Raw genomic sequence first — 20,148 nt, forward strand, 5'->3', positions numbered from 1 at the left:
CAAATGTGTTACACACATCCTGGCTTTCTAAATTGAGCCAATAAAAGAGTTTGCCTTTTCTTGATGAGTCAGGGTTCTTCTTTTGAATATCAGATTTTTCCCTCTTCTGTGTGGCAGTTCCTTCAGAGTCTGTCACAGTGTGGAGCATTCTTTGATCCTGTGTTAAATGACCCTAGAGTGCTGTGTATTTGAGTTTCAGTGACTGCTTTCTGTGGGTTTTGTCTCCTCTTGCTGTCACTTTTTGTTGCCAGTAGTGTGCCTGTAACTAGCAAGTGCTGTCATGTTTCTTTTTCATTAATTTTGATTAAATAATGATACTTATTTTGAGTGTGCATGAAAGAAAAATATAGTCCATGAATCGTTGAGTGATGTGTATGGGCCGTAGTATGTGATTTTTGTAATTTTCAGATACTCGGTACCTTGTGAAATATCTAGTTCTCGAATGTGTAGCTATCAAAATATTTAGATTTTTAGAGATAGTGGATGGAATCTGAAAAATTGGATGAAAGTATTTACTTTTATTTTTTGGTCACTTTTCTGGCCTTCATATCTCTAATTAGGAACCTCTTTGCTGTGGGCTGGAATAATATTTAGATTTTTAGAGATAGTGGATGAAATCTGAAAAATTGGATGAAAGTGTTTACTTTTATTTTTTGGTCGCTTTTCTGGCCTTCATATCTCTAATTAGAAACCTCTTTGCTGTGGGACTGGTGTCCCACTGGAGGCAGCTACTAACAGTGTGCCTTGCTGTTTATTTCCCTTTTTATCTTTCTACTTCCCTCTCTACTTTCTCTTTTTTGAACTTTGTTCTCTATGCTTTATTATTCTTCCTTTGTATTCTCCTCTATAGCTTTCGGTGGTAATATTATATAGACTTTGATATGATAAGCCTTACTAGCAGCATTAAGGCTTAAACAGTGACACCTTTTGAAAGGTTTAGCATTAGTCGAGTATTAAGAATAATTCCCACCACTTGAGTAATTTTTTTTTAAAAACCTCATGCAGTTATTTTCATATGATTTACAGTGTTGTTTCTTGTGGCAGTTGACCAGTTGTAACTTTGGCAATTATATTTAGCCGTTAAATTTTCTCCTCCCTCTCCCCCTCCCTCTAGCCACCCTCATTTCCTTTGGATTTTTCACTTCCTTTCTTTGTTTACTGCACTCATGATCACAGTTGCCTGCATTCACATGGAATAAATGATTCACGTTCATAATTCTTGGCTCCTAAGAGATAAAAATTTTATGCAGTAATGTTGTTATTGATTATATTTCATTCGTTCTCTATAATGTCCTCTGTGTAGCACCTCTAAGCATGTTGCTCCCAGATTAAGTACATATTTGAATACTTTCTGAGACTCCTAATTTAGACCTTGAATATTTAATCAGTCTACACCATAAGCAGGTTGTTAACTGGATATTTTGTATCTTAGCCAGAATATTTGAATTCAACCTTTTTAGGAAGAAGCAAATTTCCGAGGGCCCTGGTAACACATTGAGACGTTTTATATTCCACCAGTGACAGAATTTAACAGGAATTAGATGTGTATATATAAATTTATTATATTGATTTCAAGACCAAAATTCTTGTATTAAACACATACTATTCTGCTTTTGCAGCATAAGTCCCCTTTAGCTACCTCCACCTCCAGCCTGCATCTTTATGCTGAATGTAACCTTTTGCCTACATACATAGTCAAAATGAAAGAAGCATAACCTTGAAGTTGCTGGGTTATTTCAATCCTACTAGCAACAGCTTTTGTGGTTCACTAATGGAAATAGTCTCAGACTTTGGAGCGGAAGAATTGCAGTTGGACGCCTCAGTAATGGATGAATTTGCTGCTCAGAATCTTCCTTGAGGGAAAGGAAGTGCACTGCCTGTGCCATGTGCAGTGCACTGTGCAATCCATTTAATGACAGACTTCCTAAAATTCATTTCTACTTTTTTTGCTGTTTATTTCTCCAGTCCCTATTTATCAACCTTAATTTTTCTCCTTTTTTGGTGGTTTGTTACAATCGTGGGTCTCATTCCAAAATAATTAAACTTTACGTTGATCACTTTGTATTCCCTGAGCAATGTGGGCAACATCATTATACATTATCCTTGAGCAAGTATGTGTGTGGTGTGTGTGAAGTTATTACCAGTATTTTAGAAAAGTGGGAAGAAGAAATAGCACCAGAGAAAGAAAAGATCCTGAAAAACCTAGGTTCCAGTCCTGGTTCTGACACTGACAAGTTGTGTGACTTTGGGCAATTCATTAAATCTGTCTAGGCCTTAATCTCCATTATCTTTGAAGTGAGGAGATTGGACTAGATAATGTCTAACTCAGTTCCTGATTTAAAATTCTTTGTACTTCTGTGAATAGTAAAATACTCAGCTTGGTATTTCAATAATTTTCTTTTGAGGAGTTAGGGAGGGATTCGATATGGCATTCTCAGTGCCATTTTAATAGTATAATAAGGTGTATGTTCTTGGAATTGTTTCATCTACAAGTATACTGGAAAAAGTGGCTTTCCTTTTTTCTTCTAGGACAGTGGCTTTGTGCATATTCACACTCCAATAATCACATCCAATGACTGTGAGGGGGCTGGAGAACTTTTTCAAGTTGAGGTAAGTTGTGCTTCCTATTTGGGGGGATATAGTGCTCTGATATTTCTCCTGTGAGGATTTGCTTTAATAAGAATTATGTGGAAACACCATTACCAGAACCTGAAATTTTGTTAATAGTAATCGTTAAAAAAAATACGTAGAAAATTCAAACTTCTCTGATTTCCTGTCCTACCAGCTATAGTATACACTGTGACTAAAAGGAGTGGATTTTTTTTTTTGTACTTCGTAATCTCTTCCTCTTTTTCACCTATCTCCTCCACCCTCTCCCATTCAGCAACCATCAAAATGTTCTCTGTATCTATGAGTTTATTTTGGTTTTTTAGATCCCATGTATAAGTGAAATCATACAGTATTTATCTTTCTCTGTCTGACTTATTTCACTTAGCGTAATACTCTCAACTCCATCCATATTGTTACTGATGGCGAAATTTCATTCATTTTCATGGCTGAGTGATATTCCATTGTGTATATATACCACTTCTTTATCCATTCATCTATTGATAGACACTTAGGTTACTTCCATATCTTAGCTATTGTAAATAATGCTGCAGTGAATATATGGGTGCATATGTCTTTTTGAATTAGTGTTTTGGTTTCTTTGGATAAATACCTGGAAGTGGAATTACTGGGTCCTTCTTTGTCTCTTAGAGCCTTTGTTTTAAAGTCTATTTTGTCTGGTATAAGTATTGATATCTCAGCTTTCTTTTTTTTTTAATTTCCATTTTCACGAAATATCTTTTTCCATTCCTTTACTTTCACTCTATGTGTGTCTTTTGATCTGAAGTGAGTCTCTTTCAGGTGCATGTGGAAAGGACTTCTTATCCATGCAGCCACCCTGTATCTTTTGATTAGAGCATTTAATTCATTTACATTACATTGAAAGTAATCATTGATGGATATGTAGTTTTTACCATTTCATTCATATTTTTTATCTTATTTTTTTCTTCTTAAAGAAGCCCCTCCAGCATTTTCTGTAATACTGGTTTGGTGGTGATGAACTCCCTTAGCTTTTTCTTGTTTGGGAAGATCTTTATCTGTCCGATTTTAAATGATAGCTTTGTTGAGTAGAATAATCTTGGTTGTAGGTGTTTGCTTTTTATCACTTTGAATATTTCATGCCATTCTGTTCTGGACTGCAAAGTTTCATTGAGAAATCAGCTGACAGTCTTATGAAAACTCTCTCTGTAGATAACTAGATGCTTTTCTCTTGCTGCTTTTAAGATTCTCTCTTTGTCTTTAACCTCTGGCATTTTAATTACGCGTGTCTTGGTGTGGGCCTCTTTGGGTTCACGTTGTTTAGGACTCTTTGTGCTTCCTGGGCTTGTATGTCTATTTCTTTCACCAGGTTAGGGAAGTTTTCAGTTGTTATTTTTTCAAATAGGTTCTCAGTTCTTTGCTCTCTCTCTTCTCTTTCTAGTACCCCTATGATGCAATTGTTGTTATGCTTGATGTTTTCTCAGAGGCCCCTTAAACTATCTTCATATTAAAAAAATGTTTTTTCCTTTTCACTGTTCCGGTTGGTTGTTTTCCACTACCTTATCTTCCAAATCCTTTGATCCTTTGCTTCATGTCATCTGCTCTTTATTCCCTCGAATATATTCTTCATTGCGGTCACCGTATTCTTCATTTCTGAATGGTTCTTGTTTATGGTTTCTGTTTCTTTGTTGAAGTTCTCACTGAGTTTATTTATTCCTCCTCTAAGTTCCTTGAGCATCCTATAACCAATGTTTTGAATTCTGTATCTGATAGATTGCTCATCTCCATTTCACTTAATTCTTTTTCTGGTGTTTTACCCCATATTTTCATTTGGGACATATTTCTTTGTCTCATTTTTGCTGACTCCCTATGTTGGTTTCTATATGTTAGGTAGATATACTATGTCTCCCAGTCTTAACAGAGTGGCCTTATGTTTAGGTGTCCTTTTAGGCCCAGTAGCACAATCTCTATGTTCACCTGAACTGGGTGCTACGAAGGTGTTCCCTGTGTGGGTCTGTGTGCCTTCCTATTGTAGTTGGGCCTCAATTGCTAGTGAGTGGGATTGATCCTCAGGCTGACTGGCTCTGCAGGCTAGCCATGACTGTAGAAGACAAGCTGCTGCGTAGGGGCTAACCCCACATAATGGGAGTCGCTTTCCTGGGCTCTGGTGCCATCCAGGTCTGCCTTTGGGGTGTGTTGTTTATGGAGCTGATTGGATGGTTCGCTGGTGTGGCTGAACTCGGCCACTGGGTGTGTTGGTTCCGAAGCCTCTTGGGAGAAGCTTCGAGTTAGTGTTTGTTTGTGCCCGGTCTGGGACTGCCTGATGGGAGCTACTAATCGGTCTGCATCTTGTTGCTGTTTTTGCTGGGCTTGAAGGCACTTGGGAGAGGCTGTGCTGTGAACCAAGTCTAGCTGTTACTATCACCAGCCTTGGGACCTTTTCCTGGACACCACAATGTGACTGAGTACAGCTGGCACATGTGCCATTCTTATGACTGCTTAGTTGAAGCTATGTTCCAAGCCCACACGGACCACAGCTTATGCCAGGCTTGGAGTCAGCTAATGGGATTTACAATGCAAGTTAAGAGCAGTCACCCCTTGTGCTGTGCTTGGGGCCACTTAGCAAGAGGTACAGGACATGCTGAGGCCAGCCACTGCTTGTTTGGGGTTGTGAACCTATGAGAGATTCTAGAAAATTCTGCAGCATGAACCAAAGCAGGCCGCTTCTGTTGAAAAGCCACTAGAAATTGCTCAGTCAGGGCACACAAGTTGGGTGGAGTAGGGTCTTGGAATCACCAGGGCAGAAGAATGGTGATAGCTAGGTTAATGAAGAGCTTAGATTTGGCATCCGCTTATGCCTTACAGCTGGGTGAGGGGAGAATGCAACAAAAGAGCAATGGCGTCTCCCCAGAGAGAGCTGCCCTGACCCCTGCCCTTCCAGCCCTCACTCTGAAAATAATAAATTCACTTCCTTCCCATATGTCCCTGGTGCTTTTTGAGCTGCCACCCCTGCATCGGAGCCCAGAGTGAGTGAGTTTGTGAGTCAGCAAGTTCAAGTGCGGCTCCTCAAGAGTTATGCCTGGGACTCTAGTAGCCCTCTGTCTCACTTGGATACAATCTCCACTGAGGATTTTTTATAATTTAGTTGTAATTTTGATGTAGTCATGGGAGGAAGCAGGCACAGCATTTACATACTCCACCATCTTGACCAGAAGTCCCCTTCACATTTTGATTCTTGATGATGTTTTCTCTTTATATTATTGAACAAAGTATTCATTGGAAGAAATTGTCCTCACATGTTGAAGTCATTGTTAAAAACAATCAAATGCTGTCTTTCTTCATACATTGTTTGAAGAAATCTTGATGATAGCCTTCTGCAAAAAGTGAAATAAAAATGCTTTGTTAAACATTTAAAATGGAGTGTTAGCATATGCATATATGAGTTCAAAGAAGGCAGCAAATGATAAAATTACAATACAGTCATCCCTTTGTATCTGCGGATTCTACATCCACAGATTCAACCAACTACAGATCAAAAATATTCAGAAAAAAAGTTACAATGTGGCTGATGTGTACTGTGTAGTTAGGTCTACGATGATTGCATCTGAACTGAATATGTACAGACTTATCTCTCATCATTCTTCCCTAAAAGATGTAGTATGACAACTATTTACATAGTATTTACATTGTATTAGGTACTATATGTAATCTAGAGATGATTTAAAGTATGAGAGAATGCATATAGAGTATATGCAAATACTACACCATTTTATACAAGGGACTTAAACATCTGCAGATTTTAATAACTGGGGGTCCTGGAACCTGTGGATACTGAGAGACAACTGTGTATAAATTGTAAAACTACATTCTTTTCTAGGCAATTATGTTGTTTACTTTCTATTTGCACCTAAGAACCTTCTGAATATTGAAGTGAAGAAGAATCACCTACCTTACATACATTTTATAATCGCTATACTAAACCACTGAATATTAAAAAGTAAATGACAGGGAAGAGAAGGCATAAATTAAAGACATTTTTACAAATGAGGGAATTATTAAAGAGACCCAAATTAAACAAATAAAAAACAGTAACAAACTTAAAAAATAATAAATTAAGAGATAACTGCTTTGCTACCAAGAAAGTCCCATAAATAAGACTGAATGATTACAGTGTGTGCACTGTGGCCTCTAAACAACACAGGGCAAGTTACCAGATAAATATAAATATTTAGGACGGGAAAAAATATATTTCTGAAGCTAAACAAATGAGAACTATTCTATGTTCACAGTATTTCAAGGCCAGGTTGAGGAATTTTATAGTGGAATTAGAGGTGCCTATAAAGAGTACCAGAAAGAGATGCTCTCAAATTCATTGATCCTAAGCTCCTGCAGCCATGGTCTATATCAGGTTTCAGCAGAGTGTGGCTTTTGTGCTATGTCCCACTGTCTTTGTTGCTTTCAGAGATTCAGCTCCTAAGACTTGTCTTTTGCACCTGCCAACCCTCTATTTTTTAAAAGCAGTGCTCCTGCTTATTTCCACCTCACACACCTCTGTACTTCCAAGCTTCATTGTGTTAATTTCCTCCTGACTACATGAAGCGGCATAGGGGTTTGAATTTCAGCCCCCCATTGTTAGGGGGAAGTAGAGTTTCATATTTAAATTCTTGTTTCTCTTAATAGTGCTCTTTTTTGCTCTTACAACAATGAAGTTTCAGTAACTATTTAAAGATAAAGATGCTTAGTATACACTCCAGTTTGAGGACAGCAGTTAAGAGGCCACCTTGAAATTCACAGTAAGAACATGCACTTCTAAAATACTGTTGAGAAGTGAATGCATGTCCCCATTATTTTAGGTTTTTCCCCTCATTTCCATTTCCTACTTTAAGACTGGATATTTATTTGTTCTGGTATAATGACTACTGAATATATATGTAGAAAATTGCATTTAAGACATTCATTCGCTATTCAGCAGACATTTGGTATCCTCTGTATTCAAGATGCTATGCTAAATGTTATGAGAGAGATGAAGATATAGCTGAGGTTCTGGCCCGTAAAGCTGGTGAGCTGGCAGGGGTTGATAGGAGCATGCTTTTTATTCACTCTTGATGTTACTTATCCTGCAATATTCCTTGATTTTACGTACACAGTTTCTGTTTTAAGGCCCTAGCTGAGTCCCCACAATTGTTTGGTTTTTACGATTCTGGAGTAACTAGTTTGTCTCTCAGGAAATAAAAAGGATTGAAGGAAGAATTAGAGATTGTGGTAAAATCTAGACAATGATGGGAAATAAAGTGAAACTGCTTTATGTATATATTTGAGGTTATAGTGTTACCAATTGTAAGTGGTATGGAATCTAGAAGAAAATTAGTGAGGTCAGTGAGGACTGACTTTGTTAGAAAACTCTTCAAAATGAATGTGACTTGACTGTACCCTAGTGAGAGTATTCTAGGTAGGAAACAATGTGAATAGAGTCAAGCAATTAAAATGAGGGATTTTCACTGGATTTTGGATGGAGAGATTAGAAGGCTCATATAAAGTGAATCATAGAAGATAAAACTGGACAGCTATAGAAATGAGGAGATAGAGCAGGTTTTTAAAAATCTTTATGAAGATATATTTGACATACCATAAAATTCACTCAAGTGTATATTCCCATGGTTTTTAGTATATTCATAGGGTTGTGCGGCCATCACCACAGTCTAATTTTAGAGCATTTTCATCCCCCTAAATGAAACCTGGTCCCCATTAGCAGTCCCTTCCCATTCTCTCCCCTAGCTGTAGGTAACCTAAAACTACTTTCTATAGATTTACCTCTTATGGAGCATTTTATATAAATGGAATCATACAACATATGGTCTTTTGTGTCTGGTTTCTGTCACTTAGCACTAAATTTTTGAGGTTCATCCATGTTGTAACATATATCAGTACTTCATTACTTTTTATATCCAACTAGTATTCTATTGTATAGATATACAACATTTGTTTATCCATTTAGCAGTTGATAGATATTTGGATTATTTCCACCTTTTGACTTTTATGAATAATGCTACTATGAACATTTGTGAAAACATTTGGATGAGCATATGATTTCATTTCTCTTGGGTGGAATTGCTGGATCATATGGTAACTCTGTTTTGAGAAACTGCCAAACCATTTTCCAAAGTGGCTGCACTGTTTTACATTCTCATCAGCCATGTATGAAGCTTTTAATTTCTCCACGTCACTGCCAACACTTATCATTGCCTTTTTTTATTATAGCCATACCAGAATGTGTGAAGTGGTATCTAATTGTGGGTTTTCTTTTTGACTTTTGCTTTCAAATATTTATAATTTATATGTAAATGTATAATTCACATTTAAGATTTTAATTATAATTTTGCCATGCCAAAGTGTGATAAATGGTTATACATTATGAAATTAGATTAAGAAAATCTAAGAGTTATACTTCATGTAATAGGAGCACTAGAATCTATTCTAGTACTAGAATTCATTCACTTAAAGTGAAGAAAGAACTGAAAGTGTAAGCCTATTAAATGGAACTCAGAAAGACATGTATGTTTTATATCTGAATCTCATACTGTGGAGAATATCATTCTAAGATTTTCTTACTGAATCTCATCCTACGTTCTGAAGTTTGGCATTAGATTGGTTTGCTTTTTTCATTATTTTGATTTTATATATATATATAACTTACTATTTTAAGCATTTTTAAATGTACAGTTGAATACTATTACTTATATTCACAATGTTCTGTAAGCATTATCACTATTTCTATAACTTTTTCATCACTCCAGCAGAAACTCTATCGCAGCAACTCTCCATTCCCCTTACCCCACAGCCCATAGTAACCTTAAATCTACTCTTTGTTTCTATGGGTTTTTCTATATAGATATTTCATATAAATGCATTTCTACAGTATGTGGCTTTTCATGTCTGGCTTCTGTTGTAGCCTGTAGCAGAATCACATTTCTTTTTATTACTGAATAATAGTTCATTGTATGGATATACCACATTTTGTCTAACCATTCTTTTATTGATGGACATTGGACTATTTCCACCTTTGGCTCTTGTGAATAATGTTATGAACATTTGTGTACAAGTTTTTGTTTGAACATGTTTTCAGTTCTTTCGAGTATATATTTCGAAGTGGAATTGCTGGGCCATGTGGTCATTCTATGTTTAATTTATTGAGGAACTGCCAAATTATTTTCCACAGTGATTGAACCAATATTACATTCCCACCAGCAATGTGTGAAGGTTCTACTTGTACCACGTCCTCTCCGCTGCATGTTTTGTTCAGTTTCTTTGATTATAGCCTTCCTAATGGAGGTGAAGTGGTATCTTATTGTAGTTTTGATTTGCACTTCCCCAATGACGAAGGATGTTGAGCATCTTTCTGTATGCCTGTTGCCATGTCTATTTAAGTCCTTTGCCCATTTTTAATTGGGTTATTTGTCTTTTTATTGTTGAGTTATAGGAGTTCTTTATTCTAGATAGGAGCCTATCCTTCTTCCTCCCTCCCAGCAGTGTGAAGCCTCTGATGTTGCCCCTCAGGGAGCACAGCCTTGGGTATGCCCACAATCACCCAGAGATGGCATTGTTTCTGGCACAGCTCTCCTTCCTTGGCTGTCTCTTTCCCAGACCACACTCATCTCTTAAACTTCACTGATTGCAGGCTAATTGCTCTATTGTTTTCAACAGTGTTTAGGGGCATAAATTGCTTCACAGATTGATCTGATCAAATTCAGTCTCTTTTAAAGGTATACTTCTCAAGGTCAGTGTTTAAAATTTATTCTGTTCCAGAAAATCTCTTCCCAGCTGTCTTTTCCATTTTTGCTCCCGCAAACCAGCAGGTCTGCAGTTTAGCCCTTATCTCCAATGAATTTGCCAGTCTCCTCCAAATTGCCTTACATCACAAACAGTTTAGGAGAGCACCCTTACTTTTGAACAACTCCACTCTGTTGCAAATGATTTCAGTTCCTTTGGGGAGAGATTGGAAAGTCTGTTTTATGGCCTGTTTCTTCCCTGAGGTAGAATCTCTGAAAGAAGGCTCTAGTGCTGAAGGCAGGGACAATTCTCTTTAAGTGACATCCTGATTTAGGAGCTGAGTGCTCTCTCAATTGAGCAAGTGCTGCAGCCTCAGGTCACCTGGCTTGCCTCTCCCACCATGGAACCCCATCCCATGAACCAGGGCACTAGGGTCAGGGCCTGTTATTTTCAGCAATGCTTCACCCAAGGCAGAGCCTCCATTCCTCTAGCAGGGACTGGGCAGAAGAAGGGAGCCCCTATCTTAGCTGCACATGCCCAGAACTTAGCTGCAGCAACAAGTACCTGTGGGCAACATGAAAAATGCTGGCATTCTGCACCTCCTGCTAAGATAGTTTCGGGGGTGGGGGGCAGGTGGGAAGGGTGGTCAAGAGAGCCCTGTGTCCTTGGCTATATCAGTCTGGAGTGGAGTTTCTGTTATGCTGAGGTGTTAAGGGGTGAGGGAGGGAATGGGTTGTCATTCAGATACCACCACCGTTCCTTGTCCTTACCAATTTTAGTATATTTTCTTAAATAGATGTTTCTTCATCTATTTAAGACCATTTCCAGAGACTTTATATGGCTGGAGTGGGGGTAGGGGTTGGTTGGTTGGTTTTTTATTTTATTACTTTCGCCAGTTTCTCTGAGGAGCGTGTCTGCAAAACTCCCAAAATTGTCATGCCAAAAGTGAGGGTAAAAAAAAAAAGGCTAGTTACTTTGGACTACTTTTTACCACCATGATCCTCAATTTCCTCACTTGCAAGATGTGAATAAACACTATACTTATAGGTTGTAAGGATTTAAGTGAAATAACATATGTGAAAACCTAAAATTACTATTCAAAAATAAGGAAAACTTAATATGCACGAGGAGGCTGATGTAAACACCAAAAGTCTTTTCCAAACTGTTATGCATTCTAGAAATGGTAACAAGAAGTTATTGGACCTCTGGAATTTTGATGCTTGTAAATTTTTATGGTTAAGTTATTTATGGCATACATAATTTTGGTTCTGCTTAATGTTTTCACTTTTTAATACTCTCACCTGTTTTGTTTTGTTTTTTTAAGTTTTTTAGATGGTTTGAGGGCTATTCCAAGTTAGATCTCTTCTCCAAACAACTCTTTTTCAGCTGACGTTAACCTTTTCTTTCTTCCAGCTCCTGTTATACTTGTGTTCCATTTCTGTACCCTGTTTTAACATTTGGTTATTCTTTAATGGTTTTTTAACATCAATTTTGTTTCCTCTTCTAGATTGTAAGCTACTCACAGGGAAGAACTGTAAGCTCCTAGATTGTAAACTCCTCCACACTCTCTGACAGAGGTGGAATGTTTGGATACCTGTTGATTATTATTTTCCGGGGGCACTTTTAGTTTTGCAGAACTTACAGCCTTAAGACTAGTCATTTTCTTTTCTGTGAGGATTTCTATTAAGGAGGTCTAGTTTCTGCATGTCAAAAATGCCTAGGACATATCTCGGAAAATAGATAAGAGATTCACAATAATGTTTGCCCCTGAGCATGGGGCTTGCTGTTCTATATTCTTTTAATTTTTGATCATATGCATGTGTTACAGAAAAAATAAAAAAGGTAATATATATATAAATGGTACGTAATTCAAAAGTTACAAAAGAGCGTAAAGTAAAAAGTCAGTTTCCACTTTCCACTCCTTACTCCTCGCTACCCCGTTCTCCTTCTCAGTCATTGTTACCTATTTCTCTCTAGAGTTTATACCAACATCAGTTTTTGTCAGCAATACCTGCGGGTGTTATTAATTAGCTGTCAGAGTGTTACCAAATTTTTAAACGTTTTAAACATTTTTAATTCAATGAATTTTTTCAATTAAAAAAGAAAATGCCACACTAGATTAAGATAAACAAACTGTTTTCAAAGACACTGAGAAGAGAACTGACCTGGGAAGCTCGTGTACTTCCACCCATATTGTGATTTCGCCACTTCCACTGAGAAGTGAGGGTCTTTTGAATTAACATCATGGTAAAAAAAATTCTCTCAGACTGTGAACTGATACAGCCTGCTGCTGCTTCCCATTCAGAAGACTGAGCTATTTCTTCCCTCATCTGGTATCCACCAAGTAGAGAGCATTCTTAAAATGATCTAATCCCATCAGCCACATACTGGACTAAAAGTGCACTATTTGATTCATCCTGTAAATATTTAAGCCTCCTTTTTTGTGAAAAATATGTGCTAGCGCTATTTGACTTAGAAAGTTATTTCCGTTTTGCCTCTCAGCAACATGAATTTGCAAGATATTTTTAAATGGGAAAGACAAAATCCTACAATAATAAATGCCATTAAAATAATGTGAATTTGGAAGCTAGCCATATTAAAAGCAAATTGCAAATACATTTTAAGCCAAACCATTTAGAATATGAATCCAATTATGTTTGGATTCATAATTTTAAAATGGTTTTGATTCGGATGCTAGCATTTTAACCTGAGGATAGATCAGACTAATAACAACATATAACATTTGCAAAGTATGGTTAAATCCACTAATATTTATATAGTACTTTACTGTCATTTTATTTCACTGATTTTTTTTTATGTGTTAGATCACTAGGCAGGTTTTTCTAAAAGGATTAGCCTATCTTATTAACTTTGAGTTATCCAAGCAGAAAAGAAAGAGAATAGCATTTATTGAATATCAAGTACATTTCTAGCACCATGTCAAGTTCGTTTATACATTATATAAAATTTTCAGCAACACTTTGAAGTACGAACTAGTTTGCCTTCAATAGAGCAGAAGCCATATGTTTCTTGTACATTGTTGTATTAAACCTGGCACATTCCCTGACACATGGGTAGGAGCCATAATATTGAATAAAATATCGTCTTTTTTACTCGAGGAAACCAGGCCCAGATAGAAAAACTTACTAAGAGCTACACAGAAAGAGACAGAGTTGTTGTTTAAATGAGGTCCGTTTGGCTGTAAAGTAAATGCTGTTTGTACACACCACAGACTCCTGAAGTTAGCTTTTGAGAAAAGATACCAAAACTTAGAAGTTCTCAGGTTAAAGAAGACTCTTTTTATTACATCACAGACAACTGTTAAGAATGAACACACTAAAGTAAAGCATCCATGTTCTTTTTAGCCACTCTTCCAAGACAATCTTTTTTTCTTGGGGTAAGGGGAATAAGAACATTTACTGATAGCCTGCTGTTGGCAAAAACTATGAGTACTTTCTTTTTCGTATAAATAACCTAATAGTTAGTGACACTTAACTTTTATTAAATATGTATATATCAAATAAGCTCTGTAGACAATGTAAGGCATACACCTGTACCTACCACTAAACTTAAGAAAATGAACATTACTAGTACCTTCAACTCCCCATTTTGTGCCTTCCCCATTCCATCTCCCACCCTTCTCCCACATGCTGATTTTGCATTTACTATTCTCATGTTTAAAAAAAATACTTTTACCACATAAATGTACCCTTAGGCAAAATAATGTTTTGTTTGTATGGTTTTCAACTTATACAGATGGAATTATACTTCCGTGATGAGTTTGTTTGTTTTGCTCAGTATTCCAATTAAATCAATTAAATCAGAATCTCTGGGAAGTAGAGCTCAAGCATTAGTATTTTTTAAGGCTTTCCAGGTGATTCAAATATGCCTTTGGGTATATACATTATAGTGAAAGTGTATGTTCATAGCTTCAGCTTTGCTAGATAAATCCAAATTTTTACTGGAAGGGAAGAATAAATTTAAACTCCCACCAACAGGATTTGCTGTTCCACATCCTTGCCAACACCTGATATTTTCAGTCTTGAATTTTTGGCAGTCTCGTGGATATAAAATGGGATCTTGATGTGATGATTTTAATTCGCTTTTCTCTGATAACTACTGAGAATCAGTATTTGCTTGTTTTTTTTTACTGGTATTCATCCTTTTGCTTTCAACCTTTCTTTGTCTTATGTTTTAAGTGTGTTCATTGGAAATAGCAGCGCTCCGATTTTATAAAAATTTAATCACTTAGTCTTTGCTCTTTTTTTAGTTCACTAATGTTTATTGTGATTGCTTATGCAGTTTTATTTTTAACCATTTTATGTGTCTTTTGTCCTTTTTTTGAAAAAATCCTTCCCTTTTTTGCCTTCTTTTGAATAAATTAATTATTTTTTTCTCATTTCATCTTCCCCCGCCCCACCACCACACACACACACTATTTAGAAAAGACTGATGGGGTAAAGGAGAAGGGAGAGTTTAAGGCAGTGATTCTCCGTCTCAACTGCATATTGAATTCACCCAGGAATGTTAAAAAGTATTAATGTCTGGGCTCTGCCCCCCAAAATTCAGATTAATTGATCTGGGATGCAGTCTGGCATGGGGAATTTTTTAAGCATACCAGATCCTTCTAATATACAGTCAATATTGAAAGCTACCACCCCTGGAGAAACTTGTAAAGGTATGACATCAAATGTAGACACAGGCTTTAAAAGCTAGGTGATTGTGACTAACACACTTTTCTCCCCATACTCACAGCTGCTTTGCCTCTACCAATTAGGAGAATTCATTAGCTAGTTCATTTTTCTGTTATGTACTAGTAAGCACAGATTTATATATATTGAGAATTTTGAAAATTGTTTTTAAATTTAAATAAGCTGGTTTTCAAGAAATCTTTTCTTATCCAGAAGATAAAGCTGACATGAAATTGTAGACACCATAACTGAATATTTAATTGGATTTCATAAGGGTAATCATACAGAATAATTTATATAGAATTATTAAATGTCAGATATGGTTCATATTTTATGCGTGCTAGAAAAGTTTTCTGACAAGGAGAAACTAGGTGCTAGAGTATTCAGAGATGTCTGCAGGGCAAAGTAGGCAGTCTGGGAGCCTTTTTGATATTTTCATCTTTGATATTTGCCCCCCAACTTTGTCTTTTACTTTCTGCTTCCAGAATAATCCAGATGCATCCTAGGTCTCTTTCCAGAAAGTTAAATTGGTAGGAGTTTGGGTAAGGGAGAGTCCCATGGTGAGAAGCAAGCATATAGGGTGAATTATTGATGTACATCACTTACCTAATGCAATAATTAATTCTTTTTTTCCAATTAATATTGAGTACTGCTGGGAACACAGTAATGAAAAAGTACACAGAAGTCTTTTTTCCTCAAGAATGTATATCCTTGTAGAAAGAGAGGCACAATAAGTAAAATATAAAAGTAAAATCTATAGTATGTTAGGTATTGTGGTAACAGCCTCTGAAGATAGCTCCCTAGTGTATTCTGCTTCCCAGTATTCATACCGTTCTGTTTTCCCCTCCCACACTTCATTTGGACTGGTTTTGCATAACCAGTAGAGCAAGGTAAAAATGAAACTTCCTTAGCCAAGTCATAAACCTTATAGTTTCTGACTTTGGGCTTTCGAAATGTGAGTTCTAGGGGAAGGCGGCATCTATATAAGAAGTCTGACTACCATGAGAACACCATGCTTTCAGCTAGCCCAAACTAGTCATGTGGGGAGGCTAAGTGGCAAAACAAAGATTCCTGGCCAGAACCCAGCTGTTTGAGCCATCCCACCTAAGGCACCAGATTTGTGGTTAAAGAAGTCATCTTGGACATCTAGCTCAGTTGAGCCTTCAGATGACTTCAGTCCCAACAGCCATTTGGTTATAATCACATGAGATACCTCAAGCAAGAACTACCTAGCTGAACCCAGGCAGCCACAGAATCATGAAGGATAGCAATAGATCGTTTTAAGCCACTAAGTTCTAGAGTGATATGTTACTCAGCAACAGGTAATTAGAACAGATGGTGATTAGTTCTATGGAGAAAAGTAAAGTGGGAAGAAGAGGTTAGACAGTACCAAAGAAAGATTGACGTTTAAACTGGTTGGTCAGAGAAAGCCTCACTGAGAAGATATTCAAACAAAAACACGATGGATGTGAGGGTGTGAGTAATGTTGATACCTGGGGGAAGAATATTCCACTCAGAAGGAAGAGCAAATACAAAGGCCCTGTGGCTAGAGCTGCCTAAAGTTTTCAAGAAATAACCATGAAGGTCAGTGCAGATGGAGCATAGTGAATGAGGGGAAGGATAGTGGGAGTTGAGGGGAGACAGATATAAGGGACTGGGAGTAGATGTAGATTATATGCGGCCGTGATTTTCAACTTTTTAAGGCACAACACTTTTTTATAACAAATATATTGTAATAATGTCTTTTCTCTCCTAAAATGTAGATAATATAAGATTTTATGCACTTAATTTTAAAAATGAAACAATGTTCCTAATTTAATATAAAGAAGACAAAATGAAAGTAATATAATGAGTGTATTTCATTATGTAAATGCTGTGATATGACAAGTTTAGAATACAAGTAGCCTTTATATGAGTTGCTGACTTTGAGAGCTATAAATTAAGACTTATACAGGTCTCTTATATTAGTAATTCAAATACCATGAACAGTGTTGCTAATGGTGATGATATTTTGTGAAATGGTGAATAATTCTTGATAGAGTTCTACACCAAACGAAGTGTGGCCTTCCCTTAATTTACATGAAAGATGCATTCTGGAAAATTCAGAGTACATTGAAAGGACAAAAGTCACATAATTACTAATATGAATGTTCCATGGGATATTTGAAACTCTGGTACTACCCACTAAACTCCAGTACCTCTCTAATCATTGTGATATCAGAAACATTCCCACTAAGAACCTCAGATATGTGACACTGCAAGCCATTGTAAGAACTTTGAGTGAGATGAAAAGTCAGAATGTTCTAACAAAGGAGTAACAAAATCACGTCCCTCTTCAAAAGATCATTCTGGCTGCTGTATGGAGAAATAAATGATAGGTGGGTAAGTGCAGAAGAAAGATCAGTTAAGAGTCTAATACTGTAATCCAAAAGGGCACATGATAGTGATTTATACCAGAGTTGAAATGGTAGATCCTGAAAAGTGGTTGTATTCTGGATATGTTTCGAAAGTAGTTTATGCATATTAATACTGGGGCACATTTTTAAAAATTGTCTCCACTCCTGGCCTATATTTTCCCAGAAGTAGTAATGTTGGCTACTTCACCTCTGACACAGAGCTTTGAACTTTTAATATGGTGGGGATTTTTTTTTTTTTAACATATGGTTGTTTCCATTGCTAATTAAAACAGAAAGTAGATTTTCCTTTTTTAATTTTACATAAACTTTCATGTTATTAATTCAGACATTAGAATTCAGTTAAGTACTCATAAATGAAAAAAAAAAAGTCAGCTTCATGAACACTAGAGAGTCAGTCTTTTGAGCTTATACTCTTTAGAGCCAATGCCATTTATATGGGGGAATGGTTTTGGAAATTTGACATTTATTTTATGAGTACCATCCTTGAAGGAAGCTTTGCATGGCATTGTTGACTTTAGGAGACACTTCAATCCCCCAAATGATATGACTCTTTCTTAGATAATTTTTGAATAGCATCAAAATGATTAAATGTATATAATATGCCTTATAATAGCTTATCCTTAAGTACCACAGCCAGAGGTGAAGGACGACCAAGCCCTTCTGTTCCAAGTATCAGTAACTTGCTTTGCTCTACATTGCAACTGCTAGAAAATATCTTGTCTTAGTAATTGTTGGTTGGATTCAATTTTTGTATTGGAAGGAGGTATGGGAGATAAGGGACTAGCTTTCACAGAAGGACATTTAATAAGAATTTAAGATGCTTAGTGCAAATTTGTTTTATAAATATTTATTGAGTGCCTACTGTGTTTAGTGGTAGCAAAGTCCTTTAGAAGGGATGAAAGAAATATAAAATAGTTCCTCTCAAGAAAAAAATTATATTGCAATTGAGCAAGAAAAAATTATATTCCTGTTGAGGAGGTGGGTGCATACAAAATTAAATAATGTTATAAAGCAGTATATGTGCTTTAAGTGGTAAAAGATCAGTAAAATATTTTTTTCTCGGGGAGGGGGGCAGGTGTATTCCACAAGGAGAGATATAGCATAAGCAAACAGGGTAAAAATGATTAAGGCAAAGGAGGAAAACAAGATCAGTTGAGTTTGAAGAGTATTGTCAATATGTGTTTTCATTTTTGAGTGTTTTAAGGGAAAGAAGCCCTGAAAGGTAAAGTAGGTTAGGACAGAATAGAGGACACACTGCAGAACTAATGAGAATTTGTAAGCATAGGAAAGACTTGGTGAAAGCAGCAAAAATAGGTTAGAAGAGGAAGAAATAGGAGAGGTGGAGGTAGTAGGCCACTGGCATAAAATCTAGATGTGAGTGATATGCACCAGGTCTTAGTAGCAGTGGTAAAAATAGAAAGGAGCAAACAAAATAAAAAAATTTTTAGGTGTTAAAGTTGAAAAGGTTTAGAATCAATGCTTCATGATCAGAAAGGGCTAAAGGGGGAATTTTTCAGATAACCAATATTCTAAATTTGCCTTAACTACTTAAATATTTCCCTGTCACCTCCTCCTCCCAAGTTTTTCACTTTTTCCCTTATCTCACCAAGTGGGAGAAAATATTCATTTAGTTGATATGAACAAGTAATGTAGGGACTGTCAAAATTAAACAGCAAAGGTTATTGAGCAGCAAATAAGTTTATTTGGGAACAGGAGAAGCATTGCAATTTGAGACATGCAAATTATGGCAAACCATAGGCAAGTCCAAAGAGACAAGAGAAGTCAGCTTTTATTGAGTTCCAGGAGGAAATTGGGGAGGGTTGTTTTCAACAGGAGTTCATTGGTGGGGAAGGAAAGTTCAAGGCTGTGGCAGTTTCTTTTTGGCTGTGAGCTGAGGGTAGTTGCTATTGCTGAGGCGAGCAGGGAAGAAATCTTCCTTCTTCCTGCTGGTTATGCAAGCTGCAACAAATGGCAGTGCATGAGAAACTCCCTTCATGGCTTCCCAATTTCATTTTAAATGGGGTTTCCTTTATTCATTTTGTAAGACTTAAATTAACTCGACAGATTTCCCTTCTCACGGAAGGGGCTAGAAAATGGGGTGAGAGGACAGTTAATGGTCTGGGACCATATCATATCCACCTTTATAACCCCAGTCTGACAGCTAATGAGCCAAAATAAATATTTTGTGAATAATACTGAAGAAAATGTTCAATAGCTTTTCCCCAACCTCTTCACATTTGGCAGCAAATCTGACTTTGGGCATTTTTCATTGTTTCTCTCCTGAAAAAAAGTAATAATAAGGCAGCATTGTTTATTCACCTTTTGTTTTGCCCCAGCCTCACTCCGTGATCTTACAGACTCCAAATCTCTCTTCTTGATTCTTCCCTTGTTCATTCTTTCTCAGACTGCTCAGCAGAAAAGCAGACTGTTTACAAACAGTCTGAGCTAACAGCTTCCTTTCTTGCTGATCAAATAGTTGCCCAAATGAAACCCTTCTCAGGGCTGAGAGTGGATGTTCTAGTTAGTGGGTGTTCTGGAATGTAAATGGATTCTTATTTTAAGAAAGATTATTTTTATACTAGAAGTTCAATGTACATACACCAAGATACACATACATTTGTAGCAATTGGAAAGCATGGAAAAATAAACTGGACTTAATTAGAAATTATTAGATCAGTTAAAGGCCT

The 20,148-nt window shown here is 36.7% G+C and overlaps 1 protein-coding gene across 3 annotated transcripts in view; it reads left to right on the top strand.

Annotated features, from left to right (window-relative positions):
* Positions 1-20,148, top strand: part of NARS2 (asparaginyl-tRNA synthetase 2, mitochondrial) — a 105,876-nt gene that overhangs the window by 8,924 nt on the left and 76,804 nt on the right. For all 3 annotated transcript variants that reach the window (XM_011368357.2, XM_023535520.1, XM_023535519.1), the window contains one exon: positions 2,530-2,610. In XM_011368357.2, coding sequence (XP_011366659.1) covers positions 2,530-2,610 — 81 coding nt within the window. The remainder of the gene's footprint in view (positions 1-2,529; positions 2,611-20,148) is intronic.

This window comes from Pteropus vampyrus, unplaced genomic scaffold (assembly GCF_000151845.1).
Source record: "Pteropus vampyrus isolate Shadow unplaced genomic scaffold, Pvam_2.0 Scaffold141, whole genome shotgun sequence".
Classification (NCBI taxonomy): Eukaryota; Metazoa; Chordata; class Mammalia; order Chiroptera; family Pteropodidae; genus Pteropus; species Pteropus vampyrus.